This window comes from Styela clava, chromosome 9 (genome assembly GCF_964204865.1).
Source record: "Styela clava chromosome 9, kaStyClav1.hap1.2, whole genome shotgun sequence".
Classification (NCBI taxonomy): Eukaryota; Metazoa; Chordata; class Ascidiacea; order Stolidobranchia; family Styelidae; genus Styela; species Styela clava.
In genome coordinates this window covers 2531021-2543904 of record NC_135258.1, presented here as the reverse complement: position 1 = coordinate 2543904, position 12884 = coordinate 2531021, and the positions used below count along the sequence as shown (strand labels likewise).

The 12884-nt window shown below is 35.9% G+C and overlaps 1 protein-coding gene across 6 annotated transcripts in view; it reads left to right on the top strand.

Annotated features, from left to right (window-relative positions):
* The window catches only part of LOC120339313 (unconventional myosin-VIIa-like), a 62417-nt gene that overhangs the window by 20880 nt on the left and 28653 nt on the right, over positions 1-12884 (top strand). For all 6 annotated transcript variants that reach the window (XM_078115949.1, XM_078115947.1, XM_039407410.2 and 3 more), the window contains 13 exons: positions 454-548; positions 1109-1228; positions 2116-2258; positions 2944-3079; positions 4060-4134; positions 4932-5067; positions 5542-5637; positions 6272-6420; positions 8954-9069; positions 9614-9669; positions 10027-10153; positions 11397-11526; positions 12301-12478. In XM_078115949.1, the coding sequence (XP_077972075.1) occupies positions 454-548; positions 1109-1228; positions 2116-2258; positions 2944-3079; positions 4060-4134; positions 4932-5067; positions 5542-5637; positions 6272-6420; positions 8954-9069; positions 9614-9669; positions 10027-10153; positions 11397-11526; positions 12301-12478 (1557 nt within the window). The remainder of the gene's footprint in view (positions 1-453; positions 549-1108; positions 1229-2115; positions 2259-2943; positions 3080-4059; positions 4135-4931; positions 5068-5541; positions 5638-6271; positions 6421-8953; positions 9070-9613; positions 9670-10026; positions 10154-11396; positions 11527-12300; positions 12479-12884) is intronic.

The following is a 12884-nucleotide window of genomic DNA, read 5'->3' as shown; positions in this document are numbered from 1 at the left end:
ATTTGTTTTTCATTATTATTTAAATATACAAAGAACTTTGCAAAATAACTTTTTGTGCTGAATTTGAATGTGCTGAGCTATTATATTTTAGTAAAATTACATACCCCACACCATGTTATTTTACCAATTCACTACAGTCAGCTTGTCAACGACGTTTTGTCTGTCATTAGTTTTTGTTCTGATTGTTATTTCAGTCCAGTGAAAAAATGCCAAACTTTACCTCCTGCTCTGCCAGCCTGATGCCAACTACCATGATTCCCCGAAATAAAAGAGGGTCTTAGAGAATTGCCAGGTTTTTTTTCAAAAATACAAAATATGAAAAACAATATCAATTTAGGAGGAGGTCTTCTGTCAGAATCATTTTAAAAAGTCAGGGTAGATCTTATTTTCGGGGAAACACGAAATGTCTAAATGTGCCACTAATCTATTCTATAATTGATTTTTGCATTCCAGGAAATTTCAAATTTGAAGAAACAATGATTGATAATCTGGATGCCTGTGAACTTGTCTACAACACAGGAATAAAAGCAGCAAGTCATTTACTAGGGGTAAGTGCTGTCTCAAGCTAGGTAGATGGGGTTTTGTGCTCCATATTTCACTCGTATTGGCCTTGTAAAAATGCTAATTCAAATTATGTGGGAGTGAATATATGTGAGGTGATTGCTGGACTTCTCATCCACACAGAATTGTTCATGCAACCACTTGACTTTTCCGCCATAGGTTAGTATGGGTTCAAATATCCGCAAAACAAAAAAATTTCCATAGGTGCAATAGTATGCAGGTGCCATTGTCGTGGGTTCAAATGTACGGGAACCATTCAATGTGTGACCCTGATTTTGCTTAGTTTGAGATAATGAAGATCTGACTCTAATTTCTTTAAATACTTGATTCTGGGTTCGAACAAAATCTTGACTCCAGCTACGTCCTTTGCTAATTCCAGTTTAATGTTTCAACTCTGGTTACTGAATTTAGGAAGTTCCAAACTTTCACTCAACTACTCCAAAATCTTGAAATCCAAAATCGCGACCTCACCTTTTGCTTTGGCAAAGTAAAATTGTTTCATCATCTATTAATCCAGAAAGTGCAATAATTCAATTATTTCTCACAGGTAAACGACCAAGCTCTCATGAAAGCATTGACTCAGCGGACTCTCATCATGCGGGGAGAAACTGTCACTTCACCAATGAACATCGCCCAAGCACTAGATGTCAAGGATGCCTACATTAAAGTAAGTTACTATAATTATGTTTAAGAAGGTTGCTGGTCTGTTTGTTGTGGTTCTTGTTAGTTGGTGGTTATAGGAGGAAGCGGCCATGTGGAATATTTAACTGGTTAATTAGGTTAATAGGTCAAAGTAAATTACTATATTTTTTTGTAGTTTGTTTTTGTGAATTTAGGTTGTGAACCTAACACAGAAACAAACAAGCTCATACTCTAGGCTTTTGTTAGCCCTGTAAGGTCAATTAGGTTCATTTAAAAGGATCGCTTGAAGTTAATTTTTCCAGTTTATCGTTATAGGAGGAATCGCACATGTGGAATAATCAACTGGTTAACTATCTTAATGCCCCATCTAGAATAAAAGAATTCAAGAGATTTGCGAAATTGTGCTACAATAGTTTTTGTTGCTTGTTTTCTATATTTTTTGTGTCAAAGACAACTTGATTTTGATTTTTTTTTCAAATAAAACTGTCTGAAAGAGCTTCTCTCTCGCTTTTTCTCAGAATAAATATTACAATTTATTTTATCTTTGATATACTTTCGACCATTCAAATTTCTGCATCTTAAAGAAATAACAGATAAATATAGCTAAAGATGAACTACGGTAGTTTGACTAACCAGTCATGTTAATTTTTTTCTCTTTTGTCAAAAACCATGAAAAAACCTGCTAGACATGCAAAAGAACAACAAAAACATGCTAAAATGGGCAAAACCATTAAAAACCAACAAAAAACACGTTAATATGTGCTGTGAAAGGGTAAAAAAAGCACAAAATATGCGCTAAAGCATGAAAAAACTGTCTAAAACCACCAAAAAACACGCTCTCCTTCAAAAACAAGTAATTCCAATTTTTGCTTGTAAATAAATTAACCAATCATCTCAACAAACTTTTTCTAGGGAGTGTACGGTCGGATGTTTGTCTGGATTGTGGACAAAATCAACAGTGCAATCTACGGCGGAGAAAAAGATCAGGACAAGAGCGAAATTCTCTCTATAGGATTGCTGGATATTTTCGGATTTGAAAACTTTGAAAATAACAGGTAAGATGTGTGTGCTGTGTGTTTTGTTCGATCCTTATTTTTTTTGTTAATTAATGCTTTTTTAAATAAAAAACGCCCGGTAAAAGCATCCACTGATATTTCACGAGCTTGAGGAGCTACTATCTACTGAAAGACCGAAATCTTTCCATTCTGGCATTGTCTACCCTATTTATTTACCCCTAGGTGGTGGTGTGCATGGAATTTTGGCCCGATATGTGAAACCTGCATTAGGAAATAGTCAAGTCTAACAACACTTTTATAGCATTTACGGTTTGATGGTCATCTTATTTGACCTTGTGCTAGTGTGGATGCTGTTGATGGGTCAGCTCCGAAAGCCAACTATAATAACAGAGTTTTAAAAACTTAATTTCCGAACTTTCAAATTTAATTAGATATTGAATCTTGGGTGTCACTGCTCAATAACAAATTTTGGTTTCCCTTCCCTAGTAGAAATATGTGTTCAAAACTTGTAGATTGGTGCACAAAACCGCTGGTCAGTTACAACTTCCTCCTCCATCAAGTCCATGCATCTGATAACAAATAACTGACTAACTAATCCAATACTCGACATGGACTGGCAACAGGATCAGAGGCTGTGGTACGCCATATGATTAAGCCATCTGAGCGGCTTTTTCTTTCCCTGGGATAAGTTTGCAAATCCTATCCCAATATTGATTTTTTTTAGTTTTGAACAACTCTGCATCAACTTTGCGAATGAGAATCTCCAACAATTCTTTGTTCGACACATTTTTAAGCTTGAACAAGAAGAATACGATAAAGAAGATATTGAATGGAGACACATTGACTTCACTGATAACCAGGTAATTATTTTATATCTATTATTAAGCAGTTTCCTCTTTATCCAGGCCGGATAGCGACTGTCAGAATGGCGACTTCATAGTAGCGAGGTAATCAAATGAGCGACTGTCAAAACAGTGACTGTCATAATGGCGACTGTTATGATAGCGACTTAACTCGTGTTAGGATTTGGGACCTCTATACACACGTATGCATCCACAAACAGGCAAACACTGCGTAGTGAAAGATTGAAACCAAAAGAGACTTTAAAACAACATTTTATTCGGACTAATCCTAATTCTATCATAACAGTCGCTGTTTTAATGCGGTCGCCATTATGACAGTCGCTATTTGGAACCAGAGCCAGTTTTCTCAGCCTACACACTGAACATTGTTTAGCCAAACCTCCTCTGGCTTGTGTATTATACTAGTGTCTTATTTATATAATTTTCCTATTTCATGTATAATGTTCCATTGGAATGCTATGATTTCCGCCTTTGATCTGAACCAGACTATCTGTCTCATTTATTTTCTGCTGGACTTGCTTCTGTCTGGGTTCTTCTGGTTGGTTACACCTTCCTCCACCATTAGGTCTATGCATCTGAGACAAATAACTTGCTAACTAATCCCATACCCGACATTGATTAAGCCAATCCATTGCTTTCTTCTTCCCAAAAATAAATATGAAAATTGATATGACTGTGTTTATTCATTTGTGATGCCTCCTTCCTGTCAAATGAAAATAAACTTAATTACTTGCTTACTAAACATCACGTTCTTAGGTGGAGTGGACACGTACCACTTTTTTTTAGCAAAACCATCCATCTTTCATTTTGTACGTTCTGATCCTTATTTAATGTTTTGTTTGCTTTCCTGATTTCATAATCATTTTTTATTTATTTGTTGTAATCAACTATCTTGTTTCCTGTTATGCTGATTATGGAGTGGAATAAACTTGATTGCTTCCTTACTAAACATAACCTTCTTCTTTATCACTGTTCAGGAAATTCTTGACATGATCGCTGTTCGACCAATGAATGTGCTGGCTTTGATCAATGAGGAAGCTATGTTTCCAAGGGTAAGTTTTATTTATATTGTCAGTAAGTCAGACTGTGATGATAAGAAATAGCTATTCTAGGTTAGATTGAATCCCATGCTTAATTTCAATTTAGTATATTCAATATTTTCAATTTCATATTTAAACCTTGGGTGTCGCTGCTCGATAACCAATCCTGGTTCCCTGTGACTTCCCTTTCCCAGTAAATCTGTGTATTTTTCATTTTCTCGTAATTTATGTTTAATTGATTTTTTTCTTTACTGGTTAAAAAAAATAAACTTGACTTGGTATGTATGTGGTAAGAGCATAATCCAAACAAAATTCTCTGTCAATGTGTGTAAACTGACTTTGAATGTTGGTCAATGCACTGTGCTAAGTTTTGAGTATGCACTTGAATTTGAACTGCTGACTGTTTGCGTTTGCAGATCTGATCAGTTAATTATGTGTGAGAAAATAGTCAGACCCCTTGCCAATGCTGGGCTCTGCACCAATCCAAAGTCGAGAATGGCTTCCCCAATCACACAAGTTCATGCATTTAGAACTATCGACTGTCCACTACATTAATGAACTGAAAACTGTATGAAAAGTCATGGTTTGCTATGGCTCGGCAGCGTGGCTCATCGTGCTATGTGTTAGGAATTCATGGACTGGTAACCAATTGAGAGGCCGTGGTTAGCCATAATATTTAGCCGTCTGATCGACATTCCTCTATAAATATGTAAATTCTAACCGATCTTATCCTAAGTGCGTTGTGACCAGTAACTTAACTTAGGTAAGTCCTCTTCTGTTCTAATTTCTAAACTACTTTCTCACAAAAGGGCACGGACAGAACTATGCTGAACAAGCTTACCAGCAATCATGGTAAAAGTGAATACTTCGATGTGCCGAAGTCGCAAAATGATGACACTTTTGGAATCAGACATTTTGCTGGGCCTGTCAGATATAGCACGAGTGGTATGTATTTTTCTGTTTTAATTAATAAGTAATTTTTGACTCACCCTAGACCAGTGGTTCTCAACCTTTTTAGGTCGCGTCTCCTTTTTGGAAGTTGTCAAGTTTCGCGGCATACCTTACAAATAACTAGCTAACTAGCTAACAATAGGCTACAAATAACAGATAGTAGGGCAAAAGTAATATAACAGATAACAAAAATAACAACAAGCACAGCAGCTCTCTGCTAACCCTAACAATAAAGAAATGTAAATATCCAAGTTAAAGCGGGCAAGATTAAATCTAACAAATATTTTTATTTTAAATTAGCTTAACGCTCTCTCAAAAAATTGTCTATTGTGGGGTGTGCCCAACCATTTGAAAACCACTGCTTTTAAAAGAAGTATCTTCTGCTTTACATTGACTGCTTTTCAAAAGTATTCTTTAATATGAAAAATGTAAAATATGTCAAAGTATTAATTTTTATTTCACTTTCAGGATTTCTTGAACGTAACAGAGACACTTTCCACAGTGATTTGATATCTCTGATCCAATCTTCAAAGAATAAGTTCTTGAAGCTGATGTTCCAGAAAGGTGAAATGATCTTATTTTGATTGTTATGAAGTTCATAGCTAAACGTGCTTATGACAGGATAGGATTCACATATTTACTCCGGTGGTTAGGAAAACCGATAAGACGGCATAATCATATGGCGAACCATGACTTTTCATATGGTTACCAGTCCATGTCGGGTAGTTTGCACGTTTGAGTCCTATGCAGGGTTGATTATGTGTGACATGGTGGTTCACGTAACCGCTGGTCGTTTACGGCTTCCTCCACCATCAAGTCCATACATCTAAAAACAACTGTCTGGCTGATCAATCTCATACCCGACATGGACTTGAAACGAACGAGAGGATGTGGTTCTCCATATGATTAAGTTGTCTTATCGACTCTCCTCTCCTTCGGAATAAATAGGTAAATCCTATCCTGTCAGTAGTTTTTGATATGCATATATCAGGATCTCCGTGGTTGTCATTGTTTTGAAATTGCGAGATAGACAGCGGCAAGGCAAGTTTATTTTTCCAAACAGTAAAAATAAATATCACAAGCACAAATTACTTTAAACTTGTACAAAGTAGTTGTGATCTGACGTTAAATAAGTCATTCATTCGCTTTTCTTTACCCGAGATAATTATAAATACATTGCTGTAATTATTTTTTACAGAATTGAAACTCTCTGGTTCCACTCGTAGAAGAAACCAAACATTGTGTGAGCAGTTTAAACGATCGTTAGATGCACTCATGCGTGCATTGTCGTCATGCCTACCATACTTTGTAAGATGCATGAAACCGAATGAGTTCAAGAAGGCCAATGTAAGTTCTACACTAGGGGTACACTCAATACAGGAGGGCCAGATTCAAATCAATTGGGAGAAACCGCTGGCCGCACCTTTATTCAATATAGGGCTTAAAAGCAGTTACAACCACGAAAATTCTGGTTATTGATCTCATGAAATGCGTTGTTTGCTTCGCACAAGATAGGGCATTGTAATGTCATAAAAAGATTTTCTGGGTATTCAGGTGTCTCAATATACTTTGACGTAAACTTATTTCAATAATCTGTGTTCGATTTTTTAGGCTATTATCTATTACTGTTAGGCTCAATCACAGTGGTTGCTGCTCGATAACCAGTATTGATTTCCTGTGCCTCCCTCCCAGGGCCATCACTACACTCAGGGTAGAAGCGTAGCCAAAAGAGAGGGTTGTTTTTTGGACCCCTTTTTCTGCCGTGTATTCTGTGTATTCTGCCTTTATTTCTTTATAAACAAGTATTCATGACAACACTAAATTATCGTCAGAGTCAAGCAATTTAAAATTATAACACCATAGCAGTAGCAGCCTAAACAGCAAATCACACTTAAAAACCGCAGAAATAGAATATTAAGGATTACCGCCTTGGATATACAAGGACAAATACAGTACGAGCCAATAGCTCCATCTCGCTGTATTACATTATATATACAATAATATATACCAATAAGCAGGGTTGTCCAAAACGAATCGAATATTCGAATGTATTCGAATATCAAAGTATTCGAATACCTTTTCGGCTGATTTTCGAATAATTCCGAATAGTAGCCACTTTTCGCCGTAAACGTGGTGTTTCGTTTTACGGGAATATTTAAACGACTTTTTACGCTGTCTCACGTAATGACGATGAAATAGAATCGGCACTTTGATTGTTTATATTCTGTGCGACCGTACGTCGCATAGTGTTGCGACACATTTGCACGTTTTAATTTCCATTACGTCGAAAAATTGAGAAAGTATGTTTATTTAATTTCTATGTGGGCTGCTTATTATTTGCATGAGTCTTCTCAAGCATGATTTGTGTAACCTTATATTTGGGTCTTAGGGTCTGCCAATCATGATATTTAATCGCAGGCTGGTTATCGTTACTTTAAAGAGAAACACGTCCACCAAGATAAAGTGATTTGTGACCCTTTCGTTTTGCCGATTCAGCAAAACACGACAGGGACAGGAAAACAACTGTGAAATAACCCGTGGACGTACAGTGTAGTACCTATCACATTCCAAAATTATTTCAACATTCGGGTTAATAGGTTGTCCAAAATGATTGCCGCTTTACAACTTAAATTTACCGCTCAATTGTTAAAAATAGTTAATTCTGTGAGTATGATTCTACCAAACTAACATGATCTGGTTCTAAACATATAAAATTATTAGCGAATTAATGCCAAATACAACGGGTATTTGTGGACATGAAATACGTGGTAAACTGCCCAATTATAATTAATTTCGTATTCGTGTTTACAAAATAATAAAACTAATAATTCTAAAATGCAACGGCGATCTGTGGCCTTCAAATGTGTGGTAAACTGCCCGATTTACCAACATTTGAGTTATGATAATAGAATTAAATTAACCCGGTAAGGCATTTTAAGTAGTGGTATCGGTCATGGATTTTGCGCAGCACAAAATCATCCTAGTAAAAAGTCCATACTTTTAAATACAAACCAATGGCAACCATTCTCCAAATTAGTTCCCAAGAGCGGGATAAAATATAAATTCTTTTTCCGACTCGTGACAATTCTTTCGTGAGTACGAAAATAAGAATCAAAACTCGGTAATTATATTCGGCACAATATCACGGCAATCTGTGGACATATATTGTGTGGCAAACTCGCGAATAATATTAATTTTTGATTCCTATTTTCGTATTTACAAAATACAACGGCGATCTGTGGACTTACAATGTGTGATAAACTACCAGATTATAAATGGTTTTTGATTCCTATTTTCATATTTATGAAATAATAAAAGAATTATTACTCAAACATACAACGGCGATCTGCGGACTTGAAATGTGTGGTAAAGTTCCCAAATGTAATTAATTTTTGATTAGTATTTTTGTACTCACGAAAAAATTGTCACAAGTCGGAAAAATACCTCATACTTTATCCCGCTTTTCGACAAATAATTTGGATAATGGTTGGTATTTAAAAGTATGGGCATTTTACTAGGATGATTTTATGTTGCGCAAATATTCAAATCCATCATCGATACCACTATTGTCGTATTAATTTAATTCTGTTAACATTACTCATGGTATATAAAATATATACTGCAATAATCTGCAAATATGAAATGCCTGGTAATATAGCTAGGTTGTAACTTGTAGATAGCAGTTATTCCATTGCTTATTGTATGGAAATTCCTACATACATTTAGGTAAGCTTCAATTAGTGGATTTTATTTTCGAAGTATTCGAAATTTCATATTCGAAAAAAATAATTTCGAATGTATTCGAAATAGTGAACTATTCGGTATTGGCCATCCCTGCCAATAAGCAAACTCATGTCTAACTTGCTTCTTTTTTTTCTAGGATTTTGATCGTCAGTTGATCGCTCGTCAGCTGAGATATTCTGGCATGATGGAAACAATTCGGATAAGAAGAGCTGGTTATCCAATCAGATACACCTTCAGAGAATTTGTCGACAGGTTAGAGAAGTCGTCCTGAAACTTTTTAAGCCACACCCACTTTTTGGAAATTTTCTTGCACCCCGCCTCAAAGATAACTAGTTGACAAGTGAAGCAAAAGTATATTTTATTCAAAAAATACGTTGAAAATACGTGTACATAATAAAGAAAAATAAACAATGAAGATATGTAAATATCCAGAATAGTACAGATACGATCAGATCTAACGAAATTTTTTATTTATAACTAGCTTCACGCACCCTCAAAAAATTTTCTACGCCCCCTTGTGGGACGCCCCGCCATTTTTTGTTACCTTGTGATGTATAAGCACTAGCTGGAGTGGTTAAAAGTGGGAATCGCTGCTATAGGGTAATAGGTGTGGGAAATAGGTTAGGGCATGTATGGGAACAGCCATCTTTATTGGTAAAGAGTAGTTATTTCAAGTCATCCTGTGGCTTTGGTTCAGTGAAGATGAAGAACTTTTTGACCAAATCATATAATCAAAAATATGTCAAGCTCTATTAAAGTAAATTTATTTTTTAGTTGCACTTTTTTTCTATTTCAGGTATCGAATGATTTTACATGGAGTTCACATTGTACATGAACGTGAAGAAATGATTGGTAAGTTGGGCTAGTATTTATGGAATTTTCTTTATGCAGATTGTGTGCAGACAATCAAAGTATAATTAGGAAGTCAATCAATCAATCAATTTTACTTTTGTCGCCACAGCTTAAAACTAAACAACAACAATGAGAGGCCGTGGTTCATGACTTTCCTCTCCATTGGGATAAATATGTAAAAATCCAAGAATTTCACAAACCAACAATATAGACACACACCCATAGCATGTACTAGTAACCAAACGAGAGACTGTGGTGTATGATTAAAGTATCTTAGCATCTTTTCCTCTCCCTTAAGATAGAAATTATTATTCTTATATCTCATCCATTGCTGAATAAAAACTTTTCCAATTTTAGAAATTTGTCGTAAGATCATGGATGAGGCTCTTGGTGACAAAGACTGGCAGGTTGGAAAGAACAAAATATTTTTGAAGGATGAACATGACATGTTGCTTGAAATTGCAAGAGAAACAGCAATCACTCGGTGAGATATGTTGGCTTTTTTATTTGATAATAATACTCAAAGATAGGTAGTAGTAGGTGGTCCTCCACACAGAAATTGATCTTAATTCATGTCGGTAATTGGTCTTGTTACCAGTACAAATAAGAAAATATAGGGTGTTTGTTTTTCCATTCCACACAGGGTACTAGGCAAGCAATTACTGAAATGTAAATGGCAGCTATTTTTAGAAGACTTAGCAAACTGCGCCCGCAAGTCAAATACGGCCCACAAACTAATTTTTTGCGACCCTCGAACGTCCTGACTTCAGATACAAAAATTGATTATAAATTTATCGTTGTCTCCACATAACAAATGCAGCTGTACGACGCTTTTCTGCAGCGTCAGTTCTGAGTTGTATTCGCCCACTTGATGTTGGGAATTTCTTTCTCTCCGCGAACAGAGGGATGTTCGCGTTGAGAGTCCAACATTTAGATGTGCTTGGACGGAAATGATTTTATTTCTTGCACATTTCAAAACCGGTTTGATTAATATGCCAAATCAGCATCGCATTTATTAAGGGATTCAATGTTAAACGTCATTACAGAACGTGTCAATGCAAATAAGATATTTGACCCCAGGTTTCAACAGTGCAAAGCGTGTAAGTAATGTGAACGTCTCACATTGCACACATTGCTGTGATCAGCTTTATATGATATGTATTACACTCACAATAAATTCGTACTCGCTTGTCAAATTGTCATTTGGACGACGTGCTGCGGGGAAACAAGATTGTCATTTGAATTCAACGCTTTGGCAATGGCACAGACAAAGCATCAAGAAAATGAAAACAATGTATTGTTTTGTAATTTATATATATTAGAAGGGCAGTATAGAAGTCCCATTGTAACACAGCAATAGAAGGTGCGGGTGCACCATAATTTTTAGTTTAATGTGGCAATTGTTCACAGGCAGAAATTAATGCAGCACTCACGCTACCGGAAATGTGTATATGCGTCCCACAAGCAGTTCTGACCACTGCTTTAGATGCATGGATACGGATGGTGGAGCTAGATATTGCTAGCCAGTGGCTGGGAATGGCTAAGTTATGTCAAGCAATCCTGTACTACTGAAACTTGCACATGGTAATCAGTAGGGTGCTCGCGAGATGCATTCTTAATGTTTGACACAGATTACTAGTAGTTTTATTTTTTCATACTCAGTAGCTTCGACTACTTATTAAGAATCTAACAAAGAATCAATATTACTGACTAATTTTATTGTATAGATGGGTGATTATCATTCAACGCAATGTGCGTCGTTGGAACGCTAGACGTCGCTTCAAAAAGATGAAAACCAGTGCTGCTAAGATACAAGCAACATGGAAAGCATATAAGCAAAAGAAGAAGTACAAACAGGTACAAGTATATTCAGTATGGGGGAGCTACTATCATATTATGCATAAAAATAGGTTTTTCATATTTATCTAGAGCGAAGTTGATGAAATAGCCTAATTACATAGCAAATCATGGCTCTTTTTTGAGTTACCATGTCTGATTTTGGGACAATTATCAAAGTATTTGTTCGAGATTCATGGTCTTGAAGAAGTCCTAACTGAGTGTTTATATCAGTCATCCTGAAGCTGTGAGAAACCAACAATTCTTTTGCACTTTTAAATTCTCCACAGAATTGAAACTGCCAATTCACTCAGGGTTATCTGAGGTGCAATGGTATCTAATTCTTAGCATGATGTACCAACCATGGTGCTTTCGTTAAATCCATTAAAGGTGATGCCAGAATGCAGGAGCCTGATAATTTAACTTGACAATATAATCCCATAATACACTGTGAATTCACAGGGATACGGCAGTGGCAGAAAACATAGCTCATGTTTGTAAAATATCCAGCACAATTCCTCCATTTATTCCCTCATATACTTGAACTAGCACATTTGTTTCATACAAAGATAGAACAAAATGAACTTTTGATAGCTTAGGATGTATGACTATATTTAATCCTAGCAATATATTCGAATTGCAGCTCACCCACTGTGTTGGAAAGTAATGATTTCTGGATCTTTAAATGCCTGAGTAAAGTCTACAGTTTGGAAGTTTTATTATTTTATCACGCTAATGCCCTGAAATGAACATGCAATAGTAAGATACTTCATTTAATCTTTCCTAACATTACAGATGACCCTTGGATATGCTCGATTACAAGCACTCTGGAGAGCACGTCGATTGGCTTTCCGCTACAACTTTGCTCGGAAGAGAATCATTGGTTTCCAAGCTCATTGTCGTGGTTTTCTGATAAGAAGACATTACAGACATAAGCTCTGGGCTATAATGAGAATCCAAGCTGGTGTCAGAGGTAGGTTGAGCAATAAATAATATTGTTGCAAACTATGCCTCGTGTTGACTCACATTTTTGTACTCCTGCATCCATATGTGACCTTCGTCAAAAAGATGCTTGAATAGGATGAAGTCGAAACCTCATAGCAAATAGAAAGCAGAATTTAATTCAAATAATAAAATTGTCTCATTGTTGTGCTTTGTACAATTTTTAATTGCTAACTTTTTCAAAGTTTTCTCAATATGTGAGATTATTCAATTATTCATTCTTCAAGATCACGCACAAATTGAGCCAATTTCTATTTTATCTTTCAGCTTCAACTGGTAACCAAATAGAAGCTGTGAGGTGCTTATAACTTGCCAGATTTATTTTTTATTTAATCAGTACATGCAAATATACATTGCTATATTCGACCATTTTTATT